Below are 25,359 nucleotides of genomic sequence, written 5' to 3' on the forward strand. Positions count from 1 at the left end.
TATAGTGCCTTATCCTTTTAACGTAGGTGTGTGAGAGAGAGGGAGGGAGAAAGAGACTTTTATTTGAGTAAATCTCAGTCTCCTAGCACTGCAAACAACTCAGTCAACCAGACAGAAGCAATACTAAAAATTCTCAACCAAAATCAGTTTAAGGAAGATACATCGCCAAATTACATTTCTTTATTGTACTTGCATTATGACTTAGTTTTTGGCAGCAGTCTATGTCTGAAAACAGAAAATCAGTACATACAATACTAAATACATTACTGTTTATTCCAGTCCAGTAAATGTAATGCTTATGCATTTTTATGTTCTGAATAATAAATCTTCAAGAAGCAACTCGGAGCACAGCTAATTGCATCCTACAAAATGTCAGCCGCACGCGGTGCGTGGAGTTTGGAGTCAGGAGTTGACATCACTTATTTACAACAACACAGTTTGTCGAGTGACTCAGTAGCCGCAGGCACAAGTCTCAATCGTCCATCGAGGGTTGGACATAAAATCGAACCAACTCATGGTGAAGGCCATTCCGGTAGCTTGATCGTTGGTGACGCACTCGGTGCTAACTCCTCTTGCTGCTGTGCGTGCGGTGCGGTGCGTCACAGTCCGACAGGTGGGAGCGACAAGTGTAAGAGGCATCGGGTTGCGACAACTGACTGGCTGTGACGCACAGCGAAATTAATATTTCAGGTAACACACATTTGTCTCTGGAGGTGGTTTGACTGTGAAGCTGTACACGTGTGTTTGTGGGTGTGTGGTGGCAAAGAGAAAGACTATATTTCCAGTAACGTATGTTCGACAGAAAGCGTTTATTTGTAGGGTTTGACGTGAGGGTTAAGGGTACGAGGTATAGGTGGGGTTGGGTTTTCGGGTGTGACAGGGAAGGAAAGTCTTCAATTGTAATCACGGGAACCGGATACTATTGTGAATTTTTTTTAGTTGAATGTATGTTCATAGTTTAATAATATTATTGGTAAGGACACAATCAGAAAATGTTTTGTTTACTGAAAACAGAAAAACATTAATGTGTCTGCGTGCCTGCGTGTGTGAATTTGGAAATGAGTATAAAAAACTGTGTGAAATAGAAGCTTATTTCAAGGAAATAAAAAGTGACGAATCGAAACGGAGAATGTGAAAAATGTGCTTAATTACAGTGCGGGATATTTGTCCAAATTCTGAAAAAAGTGTGGTATTTTTAGATTGGGAGTAAACCCAGACTGCGCCCTAAAATATTCTTGACACGTTTAAGGATGTGTGATATACACCTTATTTTGTAAAGAAACACTTTATTAAATCGTTTTGTATTTATACTATTTTTAACAAGAGGTTATACAAGTCTACAGTACAATGAAAGCTATATGTTAAATGCGGCTATTAAAATAATAAACGTAAACTATTATTTCATTATTAGGTTTATAAAATCGCAGGGTTGGGTTCAGTACTATTTCTCACAATGTAACATTTACTAAAACCTGACCTAGTGATTGCATATAAGTAGTACCATTAAAGATCTGACCAGCTTGTTCACACTACCCCCCCCCTCAAAAAGAAAAAAAAAAACAAAAAAAAAAACAACCAAACAAACAAAAAACAAACAACAAAAACAAACAATAAAATAAACCCGTACAATTAGCACATGAATTAAACACCAACATGAGCTTCAGGTCTTTAGTCAATAACAACCTCACCTATTGTTATTGGAACTGCGGTAAGCCTCTGTGGATAATCAAGCAAAAATAATGTCTCGATCTTTCAAGTTCAGACGTTCCCGAAACATGTACAAGGCGATGCCACTGGCCTTCGTGCCTGTGTCTAGTTGGTGTAACCACTTGTATTTCACAACCTTTCTAGAGCGTCCTCTCTTCCACTTTAGTTGCCCTGTAAATCATCAAGTCGTCAACATCCCGTGACTTCTGTAGACAGGTAGACAGGTCAAGAACACGGCGAAGCTCTACTTATGAGCAGAGCATAATAAATCTTTAAAATCTGAACAACATTTCCGCAAGTTTTCTGCTAGGTCATACAAGCATGCAGAGAGAAAGTGATTTTTTTTTGACATCTTATGTGTTGGTTTGGTTGATGTTTAGAAGATCCAGATCGTTCAAATCTCAAAAATATTGGAGCTTGGGTCACAACAGAACTGAAGGTATTATATAGTCAGTCGATCCGTCCCTTGCTATTCCTAGACTGAAGCACCTTTGAAATAAATAAAAATGTTTGTGACCCAAGTATGACCATCCCTGAACTCTTGGGTTTTTCAATCTTCAAGTGTCTGTCCTGAATTTGACGCGTTAAATGATTTATTATATGTCTTGTAATTTGAATATGAGTGACAATTGTTTGAGGGAGGGTGGAGGCGGTAAGAAAGCATTATGGTGAGTTGATTTAGTAGCTGCTATTACGTCGGAATACTAAATTAATCAAACTATATTTTATTTTTATGCTTATATATTAGTGGTACTGATAAGGATGACGTATATTGGGACTGTTATGATGAATTCTCTTCTGTGCGTTTGGAGCTAGCACGAACACACAATACTTAATGTACCTATAGGTTAGATATAAAAAGATCAGATGATAGACAACAATTAAAGCAAGCCACAGAACTTCAACCATCCCTTACACATGTACAGCACACCCCTTTACTGACGCGCGCGCACACACGCACACAAACTGGAAGGCAAAAATATCAATATGCCATTCACAATAACACTTTATTGTGCTATGAAGTCTCGATCCCAGATGTTTACCTGACATTTTACGTGACGCGTCAACCACAACGGTCCAAATACATTTTTATTAGTCGTGGTTACAACATACAGCTGTGTAAATAGGTTACGAGTGAACACCCACTCAAGCATACACGCACACGCACACGTACACGTACATGCTTTTCCCTTTCCACGTACACATGCATCCCTGCTCAAACTCTCTCTTTCACACACACACGCAGTGTACACAGAACTAGAGCAAAGACGGGAGAGAGAGTCCCTAAAGGTCTGCCCCTAGCGCCGCTAACATCAAACGTACTATCAGGGAAGTACGCGGCAATTACACACCCCGATGAACACCGTGTCCAACTTGAATACCCCTACAGGTACGTGCTCTGTACGCAACAAGGTGCCTCGGGCAGGTGAAAGCGGATAAGAGCAGCGACCTAGAACAGTTTGGGAGGGATAGGATCCTGTATCGCTCCCCAGCCACTATTCAGGTCGTTGGAAGATCGTTTTATCACGGACGTTAATACAAGTTCGTGCTTCGTCTTCTGATACCTTTTTAATCGTTGCAGGGAGGCAGCTGACCGTGTCCGCCTTTCAGGCCACTGTTCGCCGACTACAGGTAAAGTCCCCAAATCGTCAAACTTCACAACACAGAGAGCCTAAAAAAAAAACAACAACAACAAATAACATAACAAATCACAATGTTAAAATATCATGCATGCTAATGTTTTGGGATAGCTCGCTGTTTGAAAATTGTGGAAGTGGAGAATTGAATGTTATGAACAGCTAGCGGCGTCCAGACTTGAAGGCGCTCATATAGACTAAACAATTTCACACCTGGGGGACGCAGCGTACTCCCCCTCCCTAGCTGACCTCGGTTGTGACTGCCACTGTATCTTTCTTATCGAGTTGCTAACGAGCAGTAAAATCTGATACACGATTCGAGTAATCGCACATTTCTTATCGAGATGGAATGATCGAGCTAAACTTAAAATTATTTCATAAATTTTCATAAAGAGTTTCACAAATCAGAAATTAATAATTTCCATTGAAGAGAATTATTTCAGTGTTTACTCTAGCATTTGATACATTTAGGGTGGAGGAATACTCCGCTGCAGTGCTGCGCATACACACATTAAAAAAATATATAATAATTATACATTACAACTAGAAAGGGGTTTATCAGATCATGTGACCATGCAGATACCAGAATCTATAGAGAGAACAACTGCTATAGGTTATGACTACTGTATTTTACAAGAAGGTACCGAACTTGCAAAATATTCGAATAATTGGTCTCTTCTTTTGCCTCTATATGTTTCTCTCTACCTTCATCTGTCTCGTATTAATCTATCCTTCTCAAGTCGCCTCTAAAATGCATGGCTAAGTCTCCTGCAAACTTAATTCTGTCAAAATGTACAGATGATGGACTATAATTACCTCTGCTGCTGCATTTGCTGATGGTAACTGGAATCCTCACATATTTTGCAGTCACAGACTGTGAGCAACTGTGACAACATGTTGTGCTGCAAAGACCCCTTCATCGCCAGGAACAAGTGTACTCATCAACTGCTTGTCAAGGTTCAAGTTTGACACCTTTACAGGTGGCAGCATGTCAACAACATGAAGTGTTGACTCTAAAACAGTCCAAAGTCTACGCCATAAACATAATTGTTATAAGTTATAATCATAGCATTTAATTTATTTCCAGTTTAAATGAAGTCTGAAAGAAAGCAATTATTTTATTCATCAGGAATTTATGGCACAAATCTAACCTAAATATTACACACAAAATTTATCCAATATCACACAAAGCAGTGTACATAATGTACACATCTATAAACATAATCATCAGAAAATATCTTTTATTCTATTTCACAAATGAGAGCACATGAAAATTAACATGAAACATGTAACACAGAATAACTACAGGGAAGCACACATTAAATAAGCATGTAAACTTAAACATTAAATAAACATATAAACACATACTACAGGTAAACATTTACTATCAACATATACACAGATGGCAAAGGGTATATTTTATATCAATCTTAATAACACAAACATTATTTATACCCCTAGAATAAACGGGAAATCAAGACAAATAATGTAAATACATACCTGAGCGCATTAAACTGGTTGAAGGTATGAACAAAAAATTTAAGATAAAACACACATGAAATACATTAACAGTTTGTAAGAAAATAATAATTAAGTTAATATTTGATAATTCAGGTTTAAAAATAGATTTCTTCTGTAAGTTTCTCTTCATGGCTTTTTTATAGATATTCCTCCTTTTTACTCCTCCCACCACTTCATGACCTGCAAAGTTTTATCTTCTTGTTCTATTATGCTTATGTATCTGTTCAGTTTTTATATATGACTTGTTTTTTCTGGACTGCAGATGGAAAGGGATTGAAAAGAGCTCAGGAGAAAAAAGAACATGAGACAGAAAAGAAAAGTATGATCACTGGGTTCACAGAAAGACAAAGTGACAGGGGAAAAAAAAGCAGCAATCATGGTTTGAGCTGTGTGAGCAGGGTCCCTTATCTGGCTGAGCACCACCTTGTCCTCATAAAAGACTTTCCCCAGCCTTGACAGATGAACACTGGGCTTCCATCAGTCAGACGAGCTAGCCTTTTCCCTGGGTTTTCTGTCAAGCAAGGGACACCGCGAAAAGGGACAGCAAACAAGAAGAGCAGAAATCGACCTACAAAGCCAGAAGCAACTGAAGGCTGGTGAAAATCAGGTGTGGCCAGAGTTTGGCAAGAGGCAATGTGGTCAGAGGGGCAGGCAAGCAGCAGGTGTGTGCAGGAAGGAAGGTTAATTGTTGCAGTAAACAAGAGATGAGTGGCAACGTGGACGATCAACAAACAGACCGTCGACCTCGCCACAGATATCCTCTTCCGCAGCTTCTAGCAAGAGGGGAAGTAACTGCAGAAATGGGGAAAGAGGCAGGAAGATAGGTTGGGGATGAGGCAGATATGGTGTATACTGGTTGCTGCTCATATGTAACACAGATGATTGAATGAGAAAGCAATGGCGTGTATGTTTCCTTTTCTCATCCACCAGTAAAAATAAAATAAAAGTCAGTAATGGTGAATGCTAGCAGGCTTATACATGAGTAGTCTGTATGCAGTCAAATTCCAAACATTATAGGTTGTAATACATAGCATTGAATGATAATGGTGAATGCTGATTAAGTGTATAATATGTAAGTTCCTGAAAACTCTAAAAATAACCAAGTTTGTTGACAATTAAGAAATATAAATCATGGTTTTACAATTTCGTTCTCTAGATAAGATACTATATTATTCATCCAGTAAACTAAATGCAGTAAAATCTATATCTATTGTATTTTGTTTCATAACGAGCATAAAATAATTACTGAAGGAAGAAGAAAAAAACTCTTTACTTACACTTTGCATTGTCACAATCTGCCCTGATGGTGTCTGTAACACCTATTCCTTTTGTTGATGCTACTGCTACTGTGCTGCTTCTTGAATGTTGTCCCAGTGGGTGTTGTAGAAAGTGAAGTTGTAGTTCGAACTGAGAAAGAGTTTAGTATAGTTAGACAGGTATGCTAGGGCAAAACCATGAAAACAACAGTAGTACAGTGAAGTGATCTTGTAATTAATGCAAGGTTAAACTAGCAGCCAGCAAAGCTTGTGGATGAGGGGTGTAGAATAGTCTGCCTGTTGCCTAAAGATGACAGCATGAGTAGCATTATTCTAAACCTGTTCACCTCTAGTATGAAATAAGAGAAATCGCTGAAAAGAAAGTTGTGGTAATCCAGCTGAAATAACGCAAAACAGGAAAAAATTGTTGGTGGCAGAAACTGTCAGAAGGGTTGGATATGTTTGATTGTACAAAGCTCAAGGAAGATGGAATTGCAGGTGATTGTGGAGTTAGAAGAAAGAAAGAAATACAAAACCTTAGTCATTAAGGGATTTTTATATTGGAAATCTTATAAATAAAACAGTGTGGCAATAAGTGTGCTAGTGTGTGAGTACATGTACATGTATGTTCAGTCAATTAATTGTCCCTTGATTGACACTAGTCATGGGAAGGAGCACATGGATAAACGTGGCAGCTGACAGGGCCTGCCACTCTTCTCTATTCTGGGCGATGTTGAGCAGGTCGTGTACAGGGCGACTAGTCCAGATGACTGTTGAAAGTGGAGGTTCCTGGTGTCCTACAAGTGTGGCAATCTTGTTTGGTACAGAGTCGTTGGTTCTATGTTCTCTGTATGAGATCTCATGAGCAGACTTCTAAGACACTTGGTCTCAAATGCCTGTATTCTCCTTTCTGTAGAGTCCATGTATCACCTTCATATAGCAGAAACGATACTACCATGGATTTGTACAGATTGTACTTGATAGTAAAACTGATCTTATTGCTATGCCAGATCCTATTCAGGTTTGCTTTTCTTTTCTCTCTTCAAGACCCTCCTTTGGTCACAGAGATCTAGGATGATTCGTAACCCATGGTTGATTTTTATTTCTTTGTTGCCCTGCATGTGCATATTTTTGAAAATCACCACCATTTGTCATACCCCTTTCATCCACAGGAAGACTGCAGACTAAATCTACTTCCTGTATTTCTACATTTTAATGTTTAAATGATGTTACTGGTGACTCAAAGGTCTACTATGAAGAGAAAATTTTAACAACATATTTCAGAGGGTAACATATACGTGAGAGACAAATTAGCTAGCAAGAGGCAACCAAAGATTCGAGCGGTGGCTGGCAGGAAGATGCAATCATTTAAAGGAAGGATCGAGCTGCTGCATTCAAAGCAAAAAGCGATTCTCTATAGAATTAAATTTTTAAAATAACTTTTTGTCGATGTCATACATCAGGTGTATAGCATAAAAAAAAGTAATCATGTTATTTCTATTTCTCAGCTTATATCAGATTTATACAAATTACAAGATAAGGTATGAGAGCACTTTATTTGTCCCAGAGGGTGATTCCAGAAGTCAAGATTTATGAGAAAATGACCAAAAAGAAAAAAAATTGAGCAAGAAGAATATAACTTACCGATAGTGATCTCTACTTGTTTTGAATCATTTAGCTGTGCACCATTAATATTATTGGATCCGATGCAAACATAGACACCTGAGTCGCTTAGGGTGAGGTTTTGCAGCTTGAGAGTGCTATTGGTTCCAAGTGTATAATTTGGGTCTGAATTCTTATACCATCGCAATCTATAAAAATACGACAAATATTCTATACAATGGAAAGAATGAAGCTTCCAAAAAATGTCAATGAATTAAAAAGGCTAAACGATGCACATTTTTCATGTAACACATGTTTCTTTGAAACACCTGGATAGATTTTTTGAGAAATATTTTCTTCTAGATAAACAGTAAGGGCCATTTTTGTTATTTAATCAAGTTTTCGATTTAAGTTATCATCTTATGACCTTAAACATTATGCTTTTCAAGCACACACTATTAATAAATGGATCCAACTATATTTATTTTGTCTGTTCAATGATTTAATCTCGAGTTTCTGCAATTTTTGTGCTTGTTCTTTTTAAATAAGCAACATTTTCTGCCTATGAGAGTTGGTAGAAGTTTCTTCATGGATCGTATTCAACTTGTACCCTTAGATAGTAGGTAAGTTATGTTTTAAAAGATTCCAGTTTAAAATGAAGTACAGATAATCCTCTGTTGACACATGTGAGCATTTCATTTAGTCTCATGAAGTTTAGTGTCCTCTCTGGACACAAATACGTGTACTGATTTGCTATATCGCTCTTGCTGCTTCTATTAGTCCAACCACTAGCAACAGCACATTTCTCTGATTGTTTAAGTTATTTGTTCTCTAGACAGAAATTAGATATGGATCTGGTGGGCCAGGAGATGTATCTTGATGTATGTGTTTTGGTTGATTACTGTTGTCTATTACTACATACTTTTTATATATATATGTGTGTGTGTGTAAGACAGTTGCTAATTAGTAAATAAGTAAGATTTTGCAAAGGTGTTCCCCTTCTGTGAATAGGATTTAATAGTACTTTGAAATCCTAAAACTAGCCATATCACAGTAAAAATCTCAAATCTTCCAAGAAAAATGCCTTATAAAGATGCTAAAATTTGAAGGAAAAAAAACCTGATGTTTTGAAGTTCATTATTAAAATCTGTACATTTGAAAACAATGTTTTTTCAAACTGAAATAAAATGAAAACACAACGGACATAACTATTTACAGAGTGTAATTCTACTATATGTATAAAGAAGCTAGTTTTATATATTAACTGTTCCTAACAATAATCGAAATCTGTAGCATTTAGTGAAGTTCATTTTACCTAGCTCTGTATATATTTTTTGAATTTGAAACTACAACCAACTAAAAGATATCTCACACTGGTTGAGGATAACCTTCTGCATTGCAGGTAAGACTATAATCTGACCCCTGATCAACAGTGATGGCTGGGGTTTGTGGTGATAAGCTTATGCTCACAGGATCTGGAACCATCAACACAAAACGATTTTAGTACAAATGACTGTAACTTTGGAATATTTGATATGCATTAATTCGTGCTTGCATTTTCTAACAATCATACAATAAGAAGTAAAATACACATTTGGTATGTCAATAAAGCACTATATGTGCCAGTGTCAGAGTAGCAATTCAGCAAAATGAAGGAAAAAAATGACAACACAAAGCAAAAGAAAAGAAAAATACAAAATCAGAACTCTATGGTACCTGAACTTGTAATTAAGGATCTTTGTCTAAAGATGGATTAAAAAAGGGTTAAGCATGTTTATATTTCATAGGATGACATTACAGATGGCTCCAATACATATGTTGAGATGGTAATGTCAGTTCAATGTAATCTAAGATTAAATAATAGTCGCCCCAAAATAATGCTTAACTGAAAAAGCTTCTGATAAAACCTTCATAAAAGCATTTCTAAAGCAGCAATTTTTCTGAAAATCATTTTTCATTTTTGCACAAAAATCTGCTTCTAGAGAGACTTATATGGTTATATAATCAAATCTGCAACAAAGATAAATGTTTGAAACTATTCAGGCTGAAAGTTAAAATTCTGCAAAATATCCTCCTGCACATTATCACCATTATCCTCTGGTTTTTATCTTGTAAATGTGACTTCTTACTGTTCCTTATAGCTACAAAATTTTTCAATCCTGCTTTCTGAAACCTAAAGACTGGAAACCTTCAAGTCACATGTAAACAAGCTATAAATAAAGCAGAATAAAAAAATGAATGCAACATTTTATCTAAAGATGGTTTCATTTTAAAACATGTCTGTTTAGTGGCAAATGATACTTCTGAAAGTATTAAATTTTCCGCATGAGTATGACTTGGGCCTGGAATGTATAGAAGAACCCCAAACATCTCTCAGAATGCAGCATTAAGCCCAACTACCAATACTCTAAATCATTTTCACTGTAAAATTCCAAGAACACATAACACTAAAGATTAATGCTTGTTAATGAAGATATGATAATTATGGCAATAATTAATTAACTCTATAGATACTGACAATCAACAAACATATAATGTCTGCTTACAAAAGACAAGCATTCTTTCTCCATTCCGACAAAAGCCAGTATTTGGATTTGTACAGTCGTCAGTATTGGTGTTACTGCCTTGTGTTGGATGATAAACTCTGCAGCGCATGACAATACCCTGCTCCATTCTGGTCATGGTGATATTAATGCTGCTTCTTCCTGTGTAAGTGCAGCTAGGAGTCGCCAACGTGTTGGACTGAGTAGCAGCCTGTGAAACATATTTTAGAATTTAATTATAAATTTATAATTATGAACAGAAAAGTATTTTGCCTATCTGTAGATTTCTGAGGGTAATAAGGTACATTACATTTAGAAAGATCACAAAAATATGAGGACTGGAAGTCTTAGTTTTTATTACACATGACAATGTCTATGTTATCATTACAGTCCAGAATATAAAATAACAGACAGTGATATATACAGCATATAAATGATCTACTTTAAATAAACGCCAGCAAGCTGCAATGGTTCTCATTGGAAATGCTATTTTTTTTTTTTTTTTTTTTACATTTATGGAATGTTGCACAGAATATTGTCTCGGTCCTACCTGATCAGTTTGGTTCTCCCGAGTGCTACCTCTATACATGTACCATTGAAACTGTCCTGGCGGCTTCCCCACATTGCCAGTGCAGGTAAAAGTAACTGTTGTGTTTTCTGTAATGTTGTAGCCAGGAACAGCTGTCATAGTTGGTGCTCCAGGGGATGCTGAAACAGAAAAATATAATATAGCATTTTTATGATGCAATACAGTGAAATGCATATATAAATATTGAACATTAATACAATTAATACAACAGCCAGAGAAAAGCAAACTTAACCCTTAGAAGAGTGATGAGTGATGTCAACACACAAACATGAACATTTACACAAATAGATGTCTCTATATTACCTCACACATGCCTCACATTAGTATGTACACATATGAATGTACTACTTGTTGGCCCAACAACCTCAAACACAAACATCCCTTGTCACTATCACAAAAATCTACTATACAAGTATGACACAGAGAAGATTTTTTTACTTGATCTCAAAGGGGTGTCACTTAAAGGTATCTTTCATGCCACAATGTTCGTTGATTAAGCATTGACATTAAAAGTGAATGTGATCATGTGAAGAAAATAGATAATTTTAATAGTAAACAGTAAACTGCTAGAGTAGCAGGAGTAAATTATGCTCAGAAAGGGCGACAACTGTATCTTCAGAAAGTCAAAGAGCATTAGCAGCATCCATATTCCCTAATACACTAAATGATTTAAAACTGTTTTTGAATATTTTGATTTTATCATCATAATTTCAACATGTGTGCAATTTAATTTGGACATCACTGTATTTTAAACCTTATTTTTTGCTATGCCACCTGTTCAAACCAAGAACTTTACATCAGAATAGTTTTCAGGCAGCTATTACAAATTCAATGCAAGTAAACTCTCTATTCTCAGCAATCACACATGATCAAGACACAATCTTTGTTATCTGTATGATGTGAAATCTTTATGTTGGTGTATACATGCACCTAATCAGTAATACTCAGTCACACAGTTACCTTCTATGGTCACTTGAGTGCTGCTTGATCGAGTTCGAGTTCCCTCTGCAGAACGAAACGCGACACTGCATGTGTAATTCTTTTCATCACTGCACACAGTGTCATTGTAAAAGAGCTGCAGGGTTGTAGGATCAAACCTGATGAGAAGGGATCTTCTTCTGATGTCACTTGGAGTATTCCCATCCCATACTGGATTGCCACTGTCGTAAAGGGTACCCAATGCTGTCTGTACTCCATTCACAATCTGATACATGTCAAGATTTAATAAAGTTTCTCCAGGTGCAAGACTGTAACTACATTTCATGTAATGAGGATAGTTGCCCAATACTCCAACTGATGATTCGATGTTCACAGAAGCTGTTCTCACATCATGATGACCTGTAAACAACAGATTTAGTTATTTTCAGCTTGTTTGCAATAAGAGGTTTTAAATGTGTATCCATAAGCTTTTATTATGAAGTCTATAGTCAAAAGTGTAACTTGCCCAAGCAGTCAGTGTGGGAGGAAGTTCAACAAAGAAGCATTGACTTACATAAGTCAGTTCACATATGGTTGCTACAAAAGCACATGCAAGCACTGAGATTGCTTTACAAGGTGGTTTGACAAACAATATTGAATTTCTTTTTTTTAATCTAGAGGTAGACTAAGGGAAGTACCTGCAAACACCGCTTATAGAATCCTTTCTCTGCAGTCATATTCCTTGGTGTTGTTACTGGTTATTTATGGCTGGGAATTTCAAATTTTCTAAACCTAGTCACTTTCTTGTGTCTACCAAGGAATCAGATGAGTCTTATCAGCACAAAAGATTCTGATGATGAAATAGACGTACTTGCTAAACAAGAATAGAATGACTGTTAGACATTGAAGAAAATGCATTTGAAACTATTATTTGGTAGTACACTACAAGTTTGAAATTAGACCACAGGAGAGGGTACTTGTTCCAATCTGTATGTGGTGATAGAACATGCAATACAATACTTATCACTATACTTAAATTCCTTCTGGATTACTCCATATATGAGTTTCACTTTTTTTTATTTTACTTTTTAGCAAGATTTGCTTTCATAGAAGTAAAATCAAGTTTGATGTGGTTGCCTACTTCTGACAACCTATTTTTGAAAATCCAATTTACATGTTTCCGATGTTTAACAAAGAATACATTTTAATTACTTTGAATTTTAATAAATTATTTCCATTTAAAAATCCCCAAAACTGTATTTGTATCTTCTTGGTTACTTTTTGTTTTTACAAGAGTTTATTAAAATGGTGAACATTCATGCATCCACTGAGAAGAAGCATATAAGCCCTTGGGTTCACTCTGTCCATAATAAACTCAACTAAAGAGCGAAGAACTGAGTGCTAGGTCATACTTTTCTGTAAACCATAACATTGCTAGTGGTAGATGTTTTGTCTTGATACAGATACACGTTTGACTTTCTGACACTAATTTAGCTATATCTTCATCATCATTAGTAGTAACCTTATCGATTTATCTTGATTATGATAATTTAGATGTTGGTGTTTAAATATTAAAAATATTATTAATTTCAATTTAATTGAATTACTGATTACCTCATATGCATAATTTCTGGTGTTTCAAGGTGATATTACTCTGTAAATATAGTGACAGATCCAACAGACTGAGAGAAAGCTAACATTTTTAAAGTATAACAATGAGAATGCACAAATTTGCTGTCATATATTTTTTTTTTTCCTTTTTGTATATATTCTGGAATTTCCCTAGGTGATTGTATGTTTTTGCCTCTGAGGGATAACTTCAAGCACATTTGAAATGTGAACAGTAAAAAGTACTGGTGGACAAATAATTAATGAGCTCATTAATTAAGCACTTAAAATTACAATTAATATGTTAACTGATAGACCCTATCTCAATATCGTCTTTCTCTGTTGGATTTGATAAATCAACATCGTTGTCGTTCCTCTGCCAGCAGTTCCGTGTTAAAACAGACACAAACTATAACTCACAGAAGTCTGTGGAGCAGCATATATAAGACTAAGAGATAGGAACCCGGAAGTATAGGCACTATACTGAGGATGTTGAAAATAATTCTGTAATATGATGATTGCAAATTCACTAGGTTAATACTTAAAGTGCAATACAAAAATTGTATGACAGGAAAATATCCTTATATTCTAAAGGTGATTATTTCTGAGAGGGATGGGAAACCAGCTATACAGTCTACTGTCTAGTGTACTACAGGTACACACACACATGCCACGATGTCAGATTGAGACACATGCATTAACAACACCTCTAACATTTTTAAATATTTCTAAATAAAGTATACTCACCAATAAACATTAAAAGAAGCGCAAACGTTAAGCTTTGTTTGATCATCATAACGATATTGTCCACAAAATTCTATGAAAAAGCCTGGGTTTTATCGCCCTTGCAAGAATAAGTCGACGCGACTATGTCCCTTGCGTGTACAAGTTCCCAGCCTGTTGTACACACTAAATAGCATTCGGTGACAGGTATGTCGGAGTCGAATCGACATCCGGATCTCACTGTCGTGGTGACAAGCCCTCTAGCCACTGATTAGCGACCCACTCCAGAGATATTTCGAGAACGTAAGTGAGAGAGAGAGAGGTGGGGGGTATTCATCCGCTCCCAGCAGCAAAGAAAAATTTCTATCTCTGTTGTAACCAGACATAGACAATAAAGATGTATTGTATTTGGGGAAATAGTATCGAGCTTTATTTAGTTATGAGAACAAAACTTGTACCAGACTAAACTTTTAAAACATGGTCTCTTGGGGACCTTCGCATTTTTTTCACACGGAGGCGAGCTCAGTGCACTTTTAATAAATGTGTAGAAAGTAACAGTCAGGATAAACCAATTACACTAGTTGTTTCCTAAGAACCAAGTTAAGATTTACAGCTCTAGTGGAGGTCTGTAGGTGCAGCGCGTTGCTCAGCTTCATAGAGGGCAGGAATGCAGGTGACTAGCAGAAAGATAATCACTGCTGTATTTAGTTCGTGTCTTTGTGATAAGACAAACCTCAAACACCTTAAGATGCATTTGAAAAAATAGTAAATTGTGGCACTGAGGTCTAAGATGTTTCCCTTTCATCTAATTATGTTTTACTCTACATTACCAATAACTTAGGGTTAAAAATTGTTTTTCAAAAACAAAAACTTATGCGCAGAACACTGAAACTCGAGCATTTCGAACAGTCATGTATACTTCTTTCAATCCATTTGACAAATTTTTACAAATAATCTGATTTATTTCTGAGGATATTTAACATTGCCGTACTAAGATTTATTAAGAAGTACAAAACTGCTAAGGGAAAGTCCATTACGAAATTGCACAACATAAGAATGAAATACGTTTGTTTCGCCGCAAAAAGGACGAGAACAGTCACAAGAGGTAGGTGTGTCCCGACATGACAAACGAGGAGAAACTGTGTCTCCTGTCACATAACTCGGCTCCAGCTCCAAAGCAGCCAGAGGAACGAGGGTGGTTACTATAACTGAAAAATAGAATAACTCAAAATACATCTTGTAACATTTAGAATCACACTCACACAGTATGTCGCCTCTAATTAAAACTGTTTTCTTTTCACTTGAGCGATAAAGATAACGAAAATATTCAGACCCTTCTTCTGCGCCTAGCTGCTGACAGTTCAAAAATGTTTATTCGGGTCTGAAAACCCACAACAGCTGTAACTATTTCCCCCTCCCGATACAGCAATTTCGACAATAAGCTCTTGAACTGTCATTGTAACACCCCGTCAGAAGTTAATGTTAAGTGATCCACTTACAAGAAAGCTAGGGGTCTGAAATCTTAACAGGCAATTAATATCTATAGTACCATCCTTCCTTTCATAATTTCGTTATTCGTTTGCTCTTAAATTCGTTAGTTAATCCTGATATATTACAGCAATAGGGAAAATATTTTTCAGGCATTTAAAACAATCTGATAAGACGTTTGAGCACTGTATTAAAATAAATGCGTATTTTAAAGTTATGAAAACCTATTTAAAACAGTTTAAAAACTGAAATCTTATCCTCCAGATATTTACAGATGTAAGGCTACTGACTGACCAACGCTAGTTCCCATGGAATAAGTTATTTAAACCCCAGTTTTCTCAGAGGTTCACTCACAGCAAAAGTATGGACAGCTGGGAATTTTCTTTTCGAGAGAATCTTTCAGAACAAAATGGGTTAGTAAAAATTAAATCAAAATTATAAAAAAAATTAAAAATTAGCTGGTGGAGTCCGAGAACAGTTTGAGAACAAGCAAAATGCACGCCTCATTGAAGAGGGGCGTGCACAAGCAATAGAGGTGGGCGTAGCAATGCTAGAAACCTTCTCGACTGCAACTGAACTCCGCTCACGTTTGTAGGCAGCCGCAGCTTCCTCGGTGGATGTCTCACACCCTGCCATTCAAAATTGCCCTTAGAAATGCATTTATTGCTTTCAACTGAAGCCGAAGGCAAGGCACTGCAAGACGAAGCATAAGCAGACACGTTGCTAAAATCCATAAATTTCTGCATTCTTCTCCAACTCCTCACTCGATGAACATCAAGTCGACTGATAGGAATAAGCTTGTTCGCTTCAACGAAAAAAATACCCACCTTGTATTTGTGATAGTTTTTAGGTAAGTGAACGGGCATGGTCAGAGACAAAAATTTTCTCCAGAAGAAGCAATCGAGCAAATGTTTATCTGCGGAGAAATTCTGTCTTAAAACTAGAACCTGCTGATTTAATTGAGAAAATATTTGAATTATGAGGGTTGTGGCAGCGAGACTGTAACATCTTCAGCAAGCGCAGTCTCCGAGATTTTCTTCTCGCCTCACGGAGAACGCCAGCTGCGTACAGAACAGGGTTCACTGCAGCATTTACCGGACCCACAAGTAGCGTCAGACTACTAATAACATCAAGAGGATATGACGTTCCCATGTGGGTCGTGACCCCTATGACGCTCAGGAGTAAACAAGACAAAGATTTTGCAAGTAACATAAAGGTCATCTGACGAGCTAAACTCTTCTCTCCCTTCCTTGTTTCATCCGTGTGACCAGGAGTACAGGCTGAACGACTACACACACTTCCCGCGTGGAATGTGTCGGCCGTCAGGATTAATACAAGGTTCAGGCCCACCACGACACCAAATAAATATGACCACCCGACAAAATGATCATCGTACACCAGTAAAGGCGCACAGACCGAGTTCTGTCTGTACAAATCCCAAAGGTCTGTAGAAGGTAAGAACGGCAGAGCAGCAAGAACAAGGCTAATAACCCAGGTGCAACAACAAGCAGCAGGCAAAAAACTAACCACAAAAATATATGCAGGAAATCTGATCATGAAGAGGCGTTCCATCGTCATCAGAAGGAGCGTCAGTACAGACACCTCGGTAGATAGAAGATACAGAAAGCCGGCGACCTGACACAAGTATCCACGTGTCCATGACTGCTCGTGCCACAGGTAACGATCCCGATACACATTATCTACTACTCCAATTATAAGCAGATAAACACCCATCAACAGGTCTGAGACGTTTAAATTTATCAGCAAAGAAACAAAGGTGGAGTTTGGGATTTGTCTTTTAACCTCTGCAAAAAGTTCGTAAGCTGCACAAGAAACGTTTCCTGCTAAAACAACAACAAATAATAGCCAAAGGAGGATAAAAAGAGATTTTGAACGCAAAAGGCTCTGGCAAGAAGAAAAGTCATCGAGGGGGGCAATGCAAAGTAAATTTTCATTTTCAGGCAAAAATTCTTTGCAGCAAAGGGTGTAATAGCTGCCATGAACAGTCCGCAGTGACCTCAGATGCCCAGAGTCTCGTTGTGAGTTTGTCTGATGTTGTTTCCTCTGATATCGAGCTCGGTCAACTTTGGACAGCATCTGAAACAGTCCGAACTAAGATTTGTAAGAAGGTTGAAAGAGAGATTTAAAACTTGGATGTCAGGGAAACTTGAGAGCACTTCACCTTTGAAAGTCCTCAGTAACGTTCGTGACACATCAAGGTGAGTCAGTGGGGACTGACCTACCGTGTAGCTTGTGAACAAGGACTGCAAAGGGTTTCCGAACAGGCGAAGAACTTTGGAGATTTTCGAACTTCATAAAATACGACATGTCAAGCCAGGTCAGGAGGTTGTTACTCAGGTCAAGTGTTTGAAGACTAGGGAGAGACATGTTGGAAAGTACTTGTAAGTCACAAGCTGCTAGACTAAGCCAGACTAAGTAAATGCTGGGAGCCATGTCTGATGTTGACATTCCAGAGCCACTGGCATCTAAGTAACGCATGGCAGGGAAAGTTTGTGTATTGAATGTCACAGAGCAAACAAAGGCCAGACCCTGACACACACAGCCTTGTGGACAGCTGAGCTCACAGAACAGTTCGTCGTCGTGTTGTGGACACTGTGGTCGGCCGTCACACATGTGGTCCACGTGCACGCACACGGTGGAGGCGCGACACCTGTAGAAACCTGGACACGTGTAACTCGCACAGTCATCCTCGTCCTCGTGATAAGGGCAGTCGTACACGCCGTTACACCGCACGTAAACAGGCAGACAGTAACCGTCAGGTGGACACCGGAAGTGCGTGTCGGGGCATGCGTCAGTGACGTCAAGAGCTTTGTAGATGAGGTTATTATTTTGATCAAATTCTATCACAGCTGGTAGATCGACAAAGTTACTCCCGTTAATCTCCCACAGTCGAAATACGGAGCATTTTTCATCTGTTGCATCCCAACAGTCCAAGTCTGCATCACAAAATTTATCAGAATTGATGCATTGACCATTCAGGCATCTAAATCCAGCACATGTTTGGTCTCGTGTACAGAAGTTCTCGTCTGATCCATCAGAGCAGTCCAGCCTAAAGTCACACACGAGGCTGTAGGGCAGAGTGTTACTGTTATCAAGGCACACGAACATGGCGGTGACAACAGATTTAGTCTTGCAATACAAGGGAAACGTTTGTGCCCCGCAATGACTAGCTTTGTCACATGACAGGAAGTCGAAAGTAAAGTGACCATCAGCACATGCCACATATAAACTGTTATTGGTGGCGTGGTCACTGTTGATGAGTGGCATTAGTACAGACATCTGAGGCACGAAGCTTGTCACAGGAAACTCACACAGTGTATTCATCGGCTTGCCATACACATTCTGCTGATAGTCTTTAGCGCAGTGCACTACTAAGTCGAAAGTATAGTATAAGTCAGACATAAAACAGAATGTTTGTAAGGAATTCAATGATATCTTGTAGGTAGAAACGACTTTTAAAGGTGTGTTATAAGCGACGGTACCATCGGACCAAACTAATACTTTTTTGTACTGTGGAGGTAAGGTACCATCGTATGTACTCAAGCCTATAAAGTTATATGATAGTGATTTCTGATACTGAGAAATTGTGCTTAAGGCATCTCGTTCCTGTTTTGTCTTAACATTAGCAAGGTTACCTCCTCGATTTCTGCACTGACGACTCGCAGAAAACCAGGATAAGTACCCTGTCGATTTTAAGAATGTAAAGCATTTATTTCGCACAGAAACAGAGCCGTTACACTCGGGACTGCTGAAGGGACAATGAGGCCCCTCGTCTTCTCCTCCTTGACACTCCGGTTCCAGATTGCACTCCAGGTGTTGTTTAAATGAGCTGTAGTGAGGCACGGAACAATCCCACAGCCCGCTGCTGAGCCTGGCAGGCGTTTCGTTCACAGAATGAAACGAAAAGATCATCTTGAAACCTCTCTCTAGACATATTATAGTGTAAAAGCGAACTTCAACAGATGTATTCAGTACTAAAGTTTTTGCAATAGAGTTGAAGCAAATTTCCATCCTCAACGAATTACTTCTTGTATTATTTTCAATTTCATAAATCTGTATGAAAGCCTTTTTGCAGGTGTACTTAATCTCATGATGGATATCTACATAGGAGAAACTGACCATAATCACATGATTGAGGGGGACATGAATAGTACGAGAAGCGTTCATATAGCATGGGTGTCTCCTGTTGTCGTCAAAGCCCCATGTGGTGACGTACCCGGAAGTAGGTGACGTGCGCACAATAGGAAGTGTCATTCTCAAATCTTCCTCATTGGCTAAAAATCTTAGCTTAAGTTCACCGCTTGTTTGTGACACCGGGATCTTGAAAAATATCTGGTTATAGCCGCTCATCAACAAGGGCAAATAACGTGCTTGGAAACTAAAAGTGGTCAGCACATCTGTAAAGTCTGGATCTTCTGATGTTGTAATCTGAACCTTGTCCATGTCTGTGCTATAATCAAGCGTGGTTTGAACATACTTTCCTTCTGGAACGACAACTCTAATGGTGCAGTCAGACGGCGTTGTGCTTGGCATGCTTATGTTGCTGAAGCTGACAAGGATAACTCCTCCCTGACCTGAAACAGTGATGAGTGTTTGTCTTAAGCACTGGTCCTCTCTCACCTCGTATACTGTTTCTGATTTGTTTCGCTCGTCCGTTTGATTTGAGTGGTCAAAATCGTGTTGACTGGATTCAGGTGTGGTAAGATGTGTCAAATTCAGTGACTCCCTCATGTTAATGGGAGTTGTTTTCGTTCATATTTCTTTGAACAGCAGCACTGGTAAGACTATGAGCGCCCGGTACAGTGATGCTCGTATACTCTTTTCGAAAGAAAACACGAGTGTTATTTTCTGGAAAAAAATGTTTGTCATCAGTCGGCATAACTTGTCTTTCTGCTTTTTCTGTGTGGACGTAAAACTTCACGCGAAGACCTTGCCAAACACCTGACCCCAGAAACATCATGATCAGGAGAAATTGTGAAGACCAGTTTTTTTCAAACAAACGATTTCACTCATCATGAGGCTAATGTCCGCCTGAAGCACTCACCTTAACACATCACTGCTTTATTAACGAAAAGGTCTTCTAGTACGGAAATCAAAGGTATGACAACACTTTTTTTTTACCAAGACTAATTGAATTGTCTATTCTTCCTCTCTCTACAGTAAAACACAGCCTTCTAAAAAGTATATATTTTGTCTCTCTCTTTGTTTACTACAGTCTTCTCCTTTCTGTCATTACACATTCTGATTGTACTAAACAGTATTAAAACTATTTCTATTGCCGTTATTTTAAACGACAGAATGCATTTTCCGCGATGAGGAATTTGCACAGAAAGATTTCCAGAAAGTGTTCTTAACACTTACTTCTGCAGTTAGGATTTATAATAAACATAAACCTATTAATATTGTAGTCTGAAGATCACGTCGTGAAAATGTAATTTTGGAAATAAAACATTTTTTTCCATGATATTTAAAAATATTTGTGAAAATTATGGCAGAGGTGCTTACTACATGTGCATGAAGCGAAAAATTTATACTGTAATAAATGATGACATTAAAAGATAATTTAGGTTTTTGGTAAGAAAATTACTAGAACTTGCGAGGTATTGATACAAGTGAATTTATACAATTTAAAATTGTAGATATAGACTTATATGAATGCACGCACGAACGAGCACACATCCACACCTACACACCTACCCACCGACCACCATCTCCCACATGCACACCCGCTTTGCGCATCAGTATGATATGATATTGTCCGATACTATTTTCAGAAAGAATATTTAATATGATGATCAATGATGGATATAGGTAGCAAAGAAATTTAAGTGTTAATGCAGGTTTTTACTCCTTAAGATTTCTTTTTCCCGTAAATACACACTTTAAAAATAATTTTTCTGTTGTTTGATATTATGAAAAAAAGAGCTACACACACACACTTGATTCCTAGGCAGCAGTCAAACTGTAGTATCAATTCAGTCTAAGAAATAATTTTCTGGATAGTATTTGTCATATAAATTCAAAAAATCAAAACAATTATTCTACTCCTCAGTATTATGAGAAAACACATATTCTTTGAAATAGTAGAAAGCAGTCAACATAAAGTATCAATGCTCAACAGTATAAGAAATTTTGCTTGTTCAAGTTTTTGTATCACCTTTCTCACGACTCCCTGCGAAACCTAACAGGTCTCTCAGAAATGAATAATTACCTAAGGGCGCGGCAATAAGAAGCAGACAAATATAAGAGTTGAAACAATATCTTAGCTGCTGTCTGAGATTTGAAATGGGCGTGTGTGCAGAAATGACAGAAGTGAAACAGGTTACAATAATTATTCTTGTCTGAGTTCTAACATTTGATGCTCATAGTACGTAAGACATTCATAAGAACCTCTGACTATATTCATCCTTCTCTTACTTCCACGCTCATGGGTGGCAAAAATGAACAGAGGCCCTAAGTTGTAGACATTGCATCTTGTTTCTCTGACTTGAAGAAGATGATTGTTGGTCTTAAAAGATGTAGAAGTCGTAGGCAAAAAGGCGTTTGGTGAACTTAATTCAAAAATATTTCTACCTATAATGCTATTGATACTTAAGGAAATGTAAGAACAGTATTATTTACACTCAAAATTAAGCAAACGTTCTCTGAATGAAAACATTAATTATTCTTTATATTTACATTTTTTTCAAACATAAGGTACTTTCCTTACAGACATCTCAGTGACATCAATAATGAAACTTAATTTTTTTGTGAGTGCATTACATGTATTATCAAGTTTACATGTAGCGCACAAACAGTAGAAAACCTGTTGATAAACTTTGATACAATCCAGAACTGAGGTGAACGATAGACATACTCGATATGTGTCAGCCTGGTGACAACAGGCATTGAGGTCAAATATCGACACTTACTTTCGAAATGATTTCTTGTTTCTGCTTCGGACATACAACACAAATAATTTGTGACTTACAAGTGTTGTATCAGCGAAGAAGTGTATTACTGGCCGCTTTGTTGTTTTCGTTGAGTGACTTGAGTTACGAAGATTCCAGTGTTACAGAAAGTGGGTGGAACAGCAAAATAGCAAACACTACCTGGAGCACTAGGAAGTCTGAGACATTTTATCTCAACATCAATGAGTGCAGATTTACAAACATTTTTCGTTTGTCTGATCAAAGAGGCGTGATATATGGAAAATCAGGAGGAGACAACCAGTCCAGGTCAGTCCCTGACTGCGTCTGGTCCGTTGAAGTACCTACAAATTATGTTGTATCAAGCTATGTGATTTTTCTTATAAATCCATGTTTTATCGATGTCACAATCACTGCGATAAGTGATCCAAATAAATGCTATGAGACGAAATATGTATGCACGTCCATCATGAACCTAAAGACAACATCGGTAAGCAATCTTAACCAGCAAAACTACTTTTACCACGACAGTCTGCAGAACGCATCAACCCCTGTTGAGTTTGAAGTACACTTTGAGGCTATTGATACAAGTATCTTGTACACACTTCCTATAGTATACACGTCACCATCGTCAGGCTATGTTGTGTCATATGGCTTTGAAGATGGCAAGAAATATCCTTGTGGATTTAATGCCACAAGACAGATTATTGCCCCAGAGGGTCAAGTGATGATGATAAGTTTTTCAGAAGTGTACCTTGAGGAAGTGTATTTAAACTATTCCTTTGGAATAACTACTAGAACACTTTACAAAGTAAGCAAAACGGGATCTTTGGTCCTTGTGACAAGACTAGATTTTAGAGACAGCGGTCCAACAATTGTTGCCGAAAACATTCTTCTCCATTTCAGTCAAAAAAGTTATTCAAGATACGGGTTCAAAGTACATTTTACATTTCATCCCTCATATCAAAGACCTCGACTTCTGGACAGTGGATTGTGGGATTGCTCCGTTCACACTACAACACATTTAAAGAACACTTGGAGTGCAACCTGGAGCCAGAGTGTCAAGGGGGAGAGGACGAGGGACCTCACTGTCCTTTCAGTAGTCCCGCGTGTAACGGCTCTGTTGCCGCTGGTAAAAAATGTTACAAGTTGAGGGAAAAATATAAAAAGAATGAACTGAACTTTCTTGACTCTAAATGTAAAACGTTTGGTGGACGCTTAGCTAATATGAAATCGAAGCAGGAATGGGAAGCGTTTACAAAATCATTTGACTATAGCAAACATCAAATTATTGCTCTAATTGGCTTGAAAATGACTGACACAAACTGGCCCAAGTACTACAGACAGACATTTAAATGGGCTGATGACACCATCTCTTACGAAACAAACACTACGCTGGTGAAGTTTGTGGATCTTTCGAGAAAGGTTTGTGTCTTTTATGACTCTTTTTACCCTCTGCAACTATTGTTGAAGGAATGTTCTTCAAGTATGAGCAGCAAAGCAGTGTGTGAATACGATGCTCAACTTGAAACACGTACTGGTCAAGCTCCGATAACTGCTTCTGACATCAAGATTTCTACGGTTTGGAACAACACGAATGTTTTCATTACCTACTGTCGTTCAGGTCATGTGACACACTCGTTTTTATCATGTGATCCAAAAAGCGCATGTGGAACCACTGGTCTTCCCCTCTTTTGTCAAACTTCAGGAAGTTTGGATAGCTTAGTCAAAACTCAAATGTTTATCTGTGACGAATACCTCACCAGTTTGCCCTATAGCTTGGTGTGTGATTTCAGAAAGGACTGCCTTGATGGATCTGACGAGAACTTCTGTAAGCATGCCCATAAATGCAAAGAGTTCACTTGTCGTAATGGACAGTGTATTCCTTTTAGAAACTTTTGTGACTTGTATGCAGACTGTTGGGATAAATCAGATGAGGATTGTGTATATTTCCTATTACTATAACTATCCGAAAACGGTTAGACTTTCTCCTCCCGCGGTAGTTTACTTTGACGGTGAAGGTGATTTTTACCAAGTACTTCTCGCACCTTCTGAGCCATGTCCACAAACGCACTTCCGGTGTGCAGGTGAGTCGGCTTACTGTCTGCCCGTGTACGTGCGCTGTAACGGTGTGTACGACTGTCCCTCCCACGAGGACGAGGAGGACTGTCAGCGATACACGTGTCCGGGCTTCTATCGCTGTCGTGGATCACGTGTTTGTGTCCATCCCGACAACGTGTGCGACGGCTGGCCACAGTGTCCGCAACACGACGATGAGACGTTCTGTGGACTGAACTGTCCTGATGAGTGTTTTTGTCAGGGTCTGGCATTTGTCTGTGACAAACCATTTCCGTCAGAAAACTTTCCTGAACTACGCTACCTCGACGGTGCAAATTCAGGTATGTCATTGAAAACCTTCTCATCTAACTTTTATCTTGTGTGGATAGGTCTAACATTTTGTGGACTGACAAATTTTACATCCGTTTATTTACCAAACTTGGCGACTTTAGATCTTAGTGATAACTACATAACTGCCCTTGATGTTACCGCATTCACATCATTAAACAACTTAAAAGAACTGCGACTAAATAGAAATCCCCTTGCTGATTTGATGAATTGTGGTTTTCCTAATGTACACACAAAGTCTTGAAAGTGTGGATTTAACTTGCACTTTATTGATGATATTTGACAGCAGAATATTTCAGAATTTTTCAAGTATCAAAATTCTAAATATGTCTTTCAGTCAGGTTCATACAGTAACCAATAATGGTTTTCTTTATTTGCCACAACTAAAGGAACTGGACTTGAGAAATAATCCATTAGAAATATTTCCTCGAG

The 25,359-nt window shown here is 38.0% G+C and overlaps 1 protein-coding gene and 1 long non-coding RNA gene across 3 annotated transcripts; one reads left to right on the forward strand and one right to left on the reverse strand.

The window, feature by feature from the left end:
• The first annotated feature begins 365 nt into the window (after window positions 1-365).
• Window positions 366-4,275, forward strand: LOC112567732. The gene is made up of 3 exons (XR_003099867.1): window positions 366-690; window positions 3,290-3,339; window positions 4,143-4,275. It is a non-coding gene; the product is annotated as an uncharacterized LOC112567732 (long non-coding RNA).
• LOC112567731 (cell adhesion molecule 1-like) lies at window positions 2,698-14,296 on the reverse strand. 2 transcript variants are annotated; one of them, XM_025244519.1, is made up of 8 exons: window positions 14,129-14,295; window positions 11,816-12,193; window positions 10,817-10,974; window positions 10,270-10,477; window positions 9,096-9,198; window positions 7,766-7,932; window positions 4,161-6,272; window positions 2,698-3,379 (listed from the first exon to the last, which is right to left on the reverse strand). In XM_025244519.1, the coding sequence occupies exons 1-7, from the start codon at window positions 14,175-14,177 to the stop codon at window positions 6,154-6,156; spliced, it is 1,182 nt and encodes a 393-aa protein (XP_025100304.1). In that variant the 5' UTR covers window positions 14,178-14,295; the 3' UTR covers window positions 2,698-3,379; window positions 4,161-6,153. The 2 variants fall into 2 exon arrangements, with proteins under 2 accessions (XP_025100304.1, XP_025100303.1); XM_025244518.1 differs by having other exon boundaries at window positions 4,161-7,932; window positions 14,129-14,296.
• Window positions 14,297-25,359: the final 11,063 nt, after the last annotated feature.

The sequence above is a fragment of the Pomacea canaliculata genome, linkage group LG7, assembly GCF_003073045.1.
Source record: "Pomacea canaliculata isolate SZHN2017 linkage group LG7, ASM307304v1, whole genome shotgun sequence".
Taxonomy (NCBI): domain Eukaryota; kingdom Metazoa; phylum Mollusca; class Gastropoda; order Architaenioglossa; family Ampullariidae; genus Pomacea; species Pomacea canaliculata.

Bases quoted from the DNA above. Each gene is read 5' to 3' on its own strand.
- LOC112567731 (XM_025244518.1), bottom strand. From the start codon at position 14,177: ATGATGATCAAACAAAGCTTAACGTTTGCGCTTCTTTTAATGTTTATT. The intron at 12,194-14,128 runs GTGAGTATACTT...TGTTGTTTACAG, and splicing joins GCTTCTTTTAATGTTTATTG to GTCATCATGATGTGAGAACA. The intron at 10,478-10,816 runs GTAGGACCGAGA...TATGTTTCACAG, and splicing joins GGGAGAACCAAACTGATCAG to GCTGCTACTCAGTCCAACAC.